Source organism: Medicago truncatula, chromosome 4 (assembly GCF_003473485.1).
Source record: "Medicago truncatula cultivar Jemalong A17 chromosome 4, MtrunA17r5.0-ANR, whole genome shotgun sequence".
In the NCBI taxonomy this organism is placed as follows: Eukaryota; Viridiplantae; Streptophyta; class Magnoliopsida; order Fabales; family Fabaceae; genus Medicago; species Medicago truncatula.
Window position 1 is genome coordinate 23,837,225 of NC_053045.1, and position 10,300 is coordinate 23,847,524.

The window sequence follows — 10,300 nt, forward strand, 5'->3', positions numbered from 1 at the left end:
CTTCTACACGTTCCGCAACTTCATTGACATATTCCACGTCAAAAATAAATTTTTACTCAACGGAGATAAAATATAAGTTTACGCGCAACTTCATTGACATATTCTGTAACTAACATTACGCACAAAAAAAAATCCCGCTCAAACAATAAAATATAAGTTTACGTGCAAACAAATTAAATTTTTAACTCGCAAACATATAATAATTAATTAGTAAATAATTGTAACATAGTTTTAATTTTGATCGATAAACAACTTTCTTGTACTATACTATTTTTTAGTCCCTCCTTTTTAAACAATATGCATTATTATATTATATTATTTTATTTTATAAAATTTTAGACACGAAAATGAAACATATTTTAACTTATTAAAAAAAAACAGATGTTAACAAAGTTTTAATTTAAAAAAAAAAACTGATTTTTAACACTATTTTAATAAATTGTTTTCCAATAATAGAACTTTTTAGTATAGTATTTTTTATTAAGCATTTTTATTTTCCTACGCTTTCATTAATTTTAATTTATAAAAATAATAATTATAACATAATTATAATTTAAATATAAAAACAGATTTTAATTTATTAAAAAACAGCATTAGGTTTAATAATCTATTTTTATATTTAAATTATAATTATGTTATAATTTAAAAACTGGTTTTAATATGGCATTAACTAAACTAAAATATCTTTATAAAAACTAGGTATTAAAAATTTAAAAAAAATAAATTTTTAATAACAGATTTAGTTTAACTAACAATTTAACTTTTAAAACAATATTCCCTAATTTTGTTATTTTAAAACAGTACCGAAATGTACACTTGTCTAAAATTAATTAAACTAGTCCTATTTTCTTTCCTATTTTTCTTTAAAACAATTAAAGTTTATTATTAAAAAAAACAGAATATATATAAGCAATTATTGTTTGACCATATTTCTTTTAACATTCTACTACAACATGCATATATTTCATTTTATCACAAAAAAAAAAAAAACAGCATGCAAATATTTCATTTCATCACAATAAATTAAAACAACATACATATATATTTCATATGATCACAAAAAAAAAACATGCATATATATAATTCATTTTATCACAACAAAAACATGCATTTCATCATTTTATCACAAAAAAAAACATGGATATATTTAGCAAATTCGAATAAAAAATTACTAACAATATTCATACATAATAATATGAGGAAAAAAATTATCATCATTACATTTAATTTATTTACATTTTCGGACAAAAAAAATTACCCAACAATCAACATATATTTTTATAACATATCAACATGCATGAATATTAGTTATAGTGTTATGAGGAAAGAAACAAAAAAACTAACTTGTTCAAGCTTTACAAAAAAATATCTGCAATTCAATCCAAAAACAACAAGAGCTGGGGCAATAGCTGACCACAGGAGGCGACAAATAACACAACTGCAAATAGTATAGAAAATAAATAACATTAGTAACCACTAAAAATTAATATCATGATAAAAACTGATAAGAAATGAAGATTTTTTTACCAAATAAATGAAGTTTGATGAAGGTTTTGTGTTTTAGGTGAAGAAATTTTGTGAAGAAAATTTTGGTTAAGAGTTGCTGGCTCAAATAACCGGTGCATCTCTTATATAGGGAGGGAACAGAAGCCACGGCCTTTGCGAGGGGCACCTCCCTGGCACAGTTGGTCAAATCCTACTATAGGGTAGGCACAGACGAGGCGCAGAACGGTAGGGAAAAGCGACGGATATCAGCCATTTCCGAGGGGTTTATCCCCTGGCACCCCTGCAACAGACACGCTTTCCCAGCGCCTTGTCAACTCAACCGGAAAAAGCCTGCAATTTGCGCATCCGAGGGACAAAGCCCTGGCATAAGCCGTCGGTTTTCTCTGACACAGCAGAGATTCCTTCAGCTTTTGGATTTTCAAAGTCCCGCCTAAACAAAAGCCAGGGCATTTTACAAAAAACGAGGGGCAAAGTCCCTGTCTTTTTTGCCAGCGGTTGTCCCTGGCATTTTCCCTGGCAAATTTGCTGCCAGGGGTTTCAAACCTTGACAAAATCCCTGGCAAAAGGCCATTATTCTTGTAGTGCGATATCAGTTTTTTGAAAAAATCGTTAACGGGAATGTAAATTTGCTGGAGTCGGGGTTTTCTTTTCTCAGAAACCGTTTTTTTTTTCTTTCCAGAAATGTAGGGGTGAAGGTGGGGTGAATAAGTGAGCGGGTGAAATATGTTTTATTTTATATGAAGGGTAAATTTGGTAGTTTATATAAAATGTTGGAGTAAAGGTATAATAGTAGGGGTGTGGGGTATAACTCCCCTCTACGAGGGATATGGGCTTTAGCTTTGTTGAGCCACTTTTATTGGGCTTGTCCCAATGGGTTGTATCAGAAACAACAAAGTAAGTAAGGAATTTTGCATAACATTCACAATAATTTACCTCACCATTATCAAAACATGTCTCACAGCTCAAAAAACGCTTATGGTGCCTCTGAACAAAAAGATAATCATTTTATATGTGGGAGCCAAATAAAAAGAAATAAGATAGAAAATTATATTCAATTTTGTCTTTACAATTTATATGGTTAACAAAATTCTCTTATTATGATACCAATTTATATTGTATCATAAAAGACGAAATACATTTATGAAACAAATGAAAATCTACATTTCTATCTATACTAGTTTTTGTTTCTCACAAACAATTTTTTTGTGGTAACAAGTATATATTATGCGAGTAGCCAAAGCTAACATTCAAACTTTTTTTAAACTACAGGTATTATAAAATGATTTTTAGAAAATTAAAATTAACAGCATGATAAATGATAATAAAATACTTCAAAAACACTTAATTATTTATAAAAAAAACATTTTACGTTGTTCGTAATATAAAAAATTAAATTAAATTCTCCCGTCTCTTTTGCTCAGAAACCCTCAATCCAAAGATACACTTATTTTCGCCTCTGGTGCCTCTAAATTATGATGTCCAAGTTTAATAACAATTAGCTTTTTCAATTTGGTGTGTATTTCCTGGTTAGAACTCTTTATCGATTGGACTAATAGATGTGTTGATTAAGTTTTCATTGGTTATAATTACAAGCAGATGCGAAGCTTCAATAATCGATCATTTTACTGCATCTTAATTCATGTGTTTTACACTACAAGAAAATGTGGATTTTCCTACAAAACTTTCCTACGAAATTTCCTAGAAAGCGTTTTCCTACGAATTACCGACGAAATTTTCGTCGGAAAGCAACTTTCAGTAAAAACCCGTGCTATAGACAGAAAAGTGGGGCACGTGGCTGATTGTGAATGGCTGAAGTTACCTAGGAACAATTTCGTAGGAAAGCCGCGGCCCCCACATGCAGAAAAAGGGTGTGTGGAAGCATGTGATTGGCCTAATTTACCTAGGAATAATTTCGTAGGAAAGTGGCGGTCCCCACATGCAGAAAAAGGCTGTGTGGAGGCATGTGATTGGCCTACTTTACCGAGGAATATTTTCGTAGGAAAGCTGCGGCCCCACATGCACACAGCCGTTGGATAAAGGGTGTGTGTATGGTTGTGATTGGTGGAATTTACCTACGAAAATTTCGTAGGAAAACATGGGACCCACATGCTAACTAGCCGTTTGTTACCGTTGCAGCATTTTTGTATATATATATACAACACTCTATTTTCTTCTTTACAATCTTCATTCTATTCTCATTCAAATTTTTTTAATATCACTCAAATTTTATTCTCCATCATTTTATTATCATTATTTCTCATTCAATTTTTTTTAATATCACTCAAATTTTATTCTCCATCATTTTATTATCATTATTGAAGTTTCTAACAAAGGTAATTATTGATATTTTCTTATAATTGATTTCAATTTTACATGTGTTTAAATTTATAAATATTTAATGTAGTTATATATTAAAATAAGTTACATTCTTTTTTATAGTTATGTTGGTTCTGATCCATTTTGAGGTTGGTGTTGTTGTTCGTTGCCGTTGATTTTGTTGTCTCCGCTCAGTTCGTCGACTTATTCTTTGAGGTTGGTACATTTCTAACTTATTTTAAATAATTATTACAATGGTATTAGTACTAAATATTAATTATTAGAAAAATAGTTACTAAAATTATTATATTGTAATTAATAAAAACGTTAGCGGGATTTTTCTAAAAAAAAATGTTAGTTGGATTAACTTCTTTAAAAAAATATTTAGTGGGATTAAATTAAATTTCAACTTATTAGTGTTAGAGAGAGTATAATAAAAAAAGTGTTAGCTTGTAGAAAAACTTGTAGTTTAGTTAAAAATGTTTACTTTTAAAAATGTGTGTATTTATATATATTGTTAATTTAGTTATTAAAATATGTTGCATTATTTTTCGTAGTTTTCTTGTTTTCGATCCATTTTAAAGTTGGTGTTGTTGCTAGCTGGTTGTTGCTTTTTTTTTTTTGGATCCACTTGTTCATTGGCTTGTTATTTGAGGTTATTATCTTTTATTTATTTAAAATTTATTCAATGGATTAGTATTAAAAATATTAGATATTAGAAACATAGTTAGTAAAATTAAATTGTAGTAAATATGTTATTTAGATCAAATTTGTTTTACGTAAAATAAATGTAGCTAGTAAAAATGTTACCGTAGTTCTTTAAAAAAAAGTTAAGTTAGTAAAGAAATATGTATAATTAAGTTTGTTAGAAAAATAATGTAAAGTAGCAAAAAAATTATGAAGTTAATTAATATGACATATGTGAATTATTTTGTGGGAACCAATTCAGGCGTCCGCGCTTAACATTTATTTGTGGTTCGCAATTTGTATATGCACGCAATGTTTATTTCATACAAATTTTAGAAAATTTGATATAGATTAGAAAATGTTATATATTTTAGTCATAAAATATAAAATCTTATATAATTTTTATGCGATAGCATGTTTATTTTGTACAAATTTCTAAATATTTAGGTGATTAGAAAAAAATTGTTATTTATATTAAAAAAATATTTACGTATAAAAATATATGGTACTAATTTGAGTCAACTGCAGCGACGCGAAAAATGGATCAACATATTTTCCATCGTAGTTGGATGTACGATAGAAAATATCCGGGGAAAAGGAAACTTAAGGCGGCTTTTGTGGATGGAGTTCGTGAATTTGTTGCTTACGCCATGGCGCAAGATGCCTTTCAATTGGAGGGAGGGATAAGATGTCCGTGTGTTAAATGTACGTGTAGGTTGATTCGGAGCCCAAAAGATGTTCTAAACCATTTAAAGGACATTGGTTTTATGGAGAATTATTATGTGTGGATTTATCACGATGAACAAGAGCCAACAAATAATACCGAGTCTGATGTTAATATGCACGCTTCAAGCAGCGAGGCGCGTATGGAGTGTGAAAACTTTGGCGTGATGGAAGATATGGTCGGTGATGCACTTGGGGTGAACCTGTCTTACAACGAGGGTGGTGAAGAGGAAACAATCCCGAATGAGAAAGCGTTGAAGTTTTACAAGATGATGCAAGAAGTAAACAAGCCGTTGTTTGAAGGGTCGTCTGATTCTAAGTTATCAATGAGTGTGAGGCTTTTAGCTGCCGCATCAGATTGGAGTGTAGCCGAAGAAGGCTCAGAGTGTTATACAGATATCATGAGGGACGCAACTCCTGTAAAGGACAATTTGCCCTTGAGTTTTTATGAGGCTCAAAAGTTGGTGGAGAAGTTGGGATTGGAAGTTAAAATTATTGATTGTTGCGTTAATGGGTGCATGTTGTTTTACGACAACGAATTTGGTAAAAATGATGGGGCGTTGGTGGCGTGTAAATTTTGCAATGCACCGAGGTATGAAGTATGGGATGATGTCGGTTCTCAAAAGAAGAAACGAGTCTCAATCAAGTCAATGTTTTATCTGCCAATAATACCAAGATTACAGAGATTGTTTGCATCAACTCACATGGCTGATAAAATGACCTGGCATTATTACAATAAAACTAATTCAGGTGTGATGCGACATCCTTGTGACGGGGTGGCATGGAAGCACTTTGATCAAGTACATCGTGATTTTGCAGAAGATCCACGTAATGTGAGGCTTGGATTATGCTCTGATGGATTTATTCCATATATCCAAGCATCAGCAACACCTTATTCTTGTTGGCCAATTCTTCTTACCCCGTATAATCTTCCTCCTGAGATGTGCATGTCAAAGCCTTATTTGTTTTTGAGTTGTATTGTACCAGGACCTACGAGCCCATTAGATGGTATAGATGTGTATCTACAACCCTTAATTGATGATTTGAATAGATTGTGGAACGGTGTATCGACATATGATATTGCAAGGAAGAAAAATTTTAGAATGAGGGCAGCTCTGATGTGGACTATTAACGACTTTCCTGCATATGGAATGTTGTCTGGATGGTCGACTCATGGAAGATTGGCTTGTCCACATTGCATGGAACAAACAAAGGCCATATGGTTGCATCACGGAAGAAAGCATTCGTGGTTTGACTGTCATCGTCCGTTTTTACCCGCGACACATGAATTTCGTAAGAAGAAGAATTTGTTTACTAAAGGAAAAACAGAAAAAGATGGCCCGCCTCCTAGGACGACATCAGAGGAAGTATACCGTAGAGTCAATGAACTAGGACTTTTGAAATTCACAGATGTTGGCAAAAGAGTCAGACACCCACAATACGGTAACGAGCACCATTGGACCAAAAGAAGTATCTTCTGGGATCTCCCTTACTGGAAAGATAATTTACTGAGACATAATCTTGATGTTATGCACATTGAAAAGAACTTTTGTGACAATATAATTCACACAGTGATGAATGTCTCTGGTAAAACAAAAGATAATGAGAAGGCTAGAATGGACTTGCCATTGCATTGTAAGAGACCAGAAATGGAGCTACAACTTCTTCAAAATGGAAAATATCTAAAACCCAAGGCTGTTTATAGTCTTACTGCTGATGAAGCAAAATCTGTTTGTCAATGGTTGAAAGAGTTGAGGATGCCAGACGGATATTGTTCTAACTTGTCGAGGTGTGCCGACGTCAACTCAGGAAGACTGCATAGAATGAAAAGTCATGATTCCCACGTTTTCTTGGAACGCTTACTTCCAATTGCGTTTAGCTCATTGCCAAACAATGTCTTAAACCCCTTGACTGAAATTAGCCTTTTTTTTAAAGACTTGTGCGCTTCAACCTTGAGGATGGATGAACTTGTTAAAATGGATCAAAATATGCCTATCACTCTTTGTAAACTAGAGCAAGTTTTTCCCCCGGGTTTCTTTGATTCTATGGAACATCTTCCTGTGCATCTCGCATACGAAGCTTGGCTCGGTGGACCTGTTCAATATAGGTGGATGTATCCTTTTGAAAGGTTCATGGGTTATGCAAAGCGAATGGTGAGAAATAAAGCAAGGGTTGAGGGATCAATAGTTGCAGCTTATGTGCGTCGGGAAACAAACTATTTCATCTCTCATTACTTCAACCCGTTGATGTTGACCCCAAGAAATACACGACATGAATTTATTGTTGAAAATGAAGGGTTTCAGTCTGCCTTATCAGTTTTTCGTCACCAAGGACGTCCTTGTCATCCAGGGAAATATTACTGGATGAACGACGCAGAGTTGCAGTCAGCGACAATTCATGTGATGATTAATTGTAGCGAAGTTGGACCATACATTGAGATATTTCAAGGATTAAATATCGGCAACATATATACAAGTTTTCAAGGATGGTTTAAGCATCAATTGTTAAATTCTCATCCGACTACACAAATATATCATTTGAGGGGATTAGCCGAAGGTCCGGGAAGAAAAGTCAAACAATGGGACACTTACTTTGTCAATGGGTTTAAATTTCATACTCAATCACGGTCAGTGGGCAAAAAAACAATTAACAGTGGTGTTTACGTCAAAGGAATCAGTGATGGAGGTGAAGATGACTTCTATGGTGTGATCAAACACATATTTGAAGTAACTTACCTATATGTAGATCAACCTAACAAAGTTGTATTGTTTTATTGTGACTGGTTTGACCCTGCAAATGGGATGAAAATTGATCCAAAGCATAAAACTGTTGATGTACGAATGAACAGGATGTATAATGCATTTGACCCTTTCATTTTGGCAAGTAAAGTTAGTCAAGTGTATTATGTACCCTATCCTTCTCATCACCGGCGCAAACATGGATGGCGTGCTGCTATCAAGTGTAAACCAAGAGGTAAATTTGAGACAGAAGTTCCAGATAAAGAAATACCTTACCAAGATGATGAAATATCACAAGTTCCAGATGTGATTGAAGTTGATCCTGTTACAAATTTGGTTGACAGAGATGTTGACGGTCAACAACTTGATGCTGAAACGTTAGCTCAAATGTTACTTATTGACACTGATAGTGGGGAGGAGTCAAGTAACTCTAGAGACAATGAGGAAGATGCAAATAACCATGACAACAACAATGTGGATGATTTTTATTGTGACGATGATGAATAACCCTTCATAAAACACATGATGTTTTTAATGTAATTATTTTATCATAATAATGAAACATTTATGTTTAATACTCCCTCCGGTCTTATTTACAAGAGAAAATTGACTTTTTAGATACATTGAATAATGTATGTATCTAGTCAAGAACCTAAACCAAATACATAAATTATTTAATGTATCTAAAAAGTAAATTGTCTCTTGTAAATAGGACCGAAGGGAGTATTAATTATCTATCTGATGTATTTTTTATATCATTTATTATCTAACTCATATATTAAAAAATTATTTATAAGATATTGTAAAATAATTAAAATAAAATGTTGTGAAAATGAAAGAAAGGGTCTCGTAGTTTCCATTCCAATTTCAATCTCCCTCCCACCTCTTTTCCCCAATTTCAATCTCCCTCCTCTCTTCAACGAGAAGCTTTCACCTCCAACAAAACCTAGTCGCCGCCGCCTCCTCCTCCTCCCCGTTGGCCATCTCCATCCTCCAACATCATCGAGCCGTTCATTCTTCTCCTCCTCCTTCTTCTTTCCATGATATAATTCTCTGGTACCCCTCACTGGGCTCTTCAACTTCGGCGACGGCCATGCTATGAGGCTCTGGTGCCTCAGTCTCTGGCGCAGTGGAGGCGCTAGGCATCTGCTATCTTACTCTCTCAGATCTCAGTCACTTTCAGGTTTGTTTGTTTGTTCTATGTTTTTTCAGTTCACTTCTTTGTTCCCTTTAATTTTGATTCTTTTACTTCAGGAGTTCAATTTGTTTGTTTTATTGTTTGTTTATTTTCTTTAAAATTATCATTTGGTTCAATTCAAAGTTGGTATGGAATTATTCTATGTTGCATGAACCCTAGAAATAAAAAAATTGGGGGAAACTTGAACCCTTTATTTCCTGAGTTGTTTGATTCAATTGGGGGAAGCTTGCACCCTTGATTTTCTATGTTGTTTGATTCAATTCTATTATTTCGTTTGTCGAAAGCAAAATGGCTTAATTCCATGATACCCATGGATAAAAAATTTACTGTTTCTAATTTAGGCTTAATTTTTCCCTTTTTAATTTGCTAATGTGAGGGTTAATACGAGGAATCAGAATCTTGTGACTCAGTGACTAACATCTCTAATTCTATCTCTAATTCTTAGCTCTTTAATTCTTAGCTTGATTCTAATTATTATGCATTGTTTATTTCTTTGTTTTGTGTTCTTAGACAATGTGCCTTTTTCAATTACTTGCTTGAGTCATTGTTCTTATTCACCCTTTCTTGTTTTATTTTGTTATTTATTATTTATGTGTGAATTGTGCATTTTGTAGGAGTAATAATGCAATGATTCAACCAGATGAGCAGCCTTGTACTTGCAAGATAATAAAAAGCATCTGACTTGTAATCTTTTTAGTCAGCTGTACAGCGATAATTCTAGAAATAGGTGGTTAGTTTTTGGTGATTTCAATTTGGTTGTTTATGTTCCCTAATTTCTCTAATATACAAAGGTATGCCTCTGATCATATACCTTTACTTTTTAAAAAAATATTGAAACTCTCATTTGGATATATTGTTAAAAAAAAAAACTCTCATTTGGATATAATAGTTGCGGCTCCCCCAATATTTCGGGCAAGATCCGCCACTGTATGGGTGTGTTTTAATTTTTGTCCCCAAAATTAGTGGCTTGTGTATATTAGATTAGATGATATTTTTGTCCCCCAATATTATGTTGAAGAATTACCATTTAGTGAATGGTGTATGAATTTCTAGATAAAACCTGCACAATAGGTATAGAAGTGATTGCCCATAGTTAATTAAGTTTTCCTGCATGTTCAATAACTAATTGGTT

At 33.0% G+C, this 10,300-nt stretch overlaps 1 protein-coding gene across 1 annotated transcript; it reads left to right on the forward strand.

Moving 5' to 3' along the window:
- The first annotated feature begins 5,048 nt into the window (after positions 1-5,048).
- On the forward strand, positions 5,049-8,477 carry LOC112416542 (uncharacterized). The gene has a single exon (XM_024770748.2). The coding sequence runs from the start codon at positions 5,049-5,051 to the stop codon at positions 8,475-8,477; it is 3,429 nt and encodes a 1,142-aa protein (XP_024626516.2).
- Positions 8,478-10,300: the final 1,823 nt, after the last annotated feature.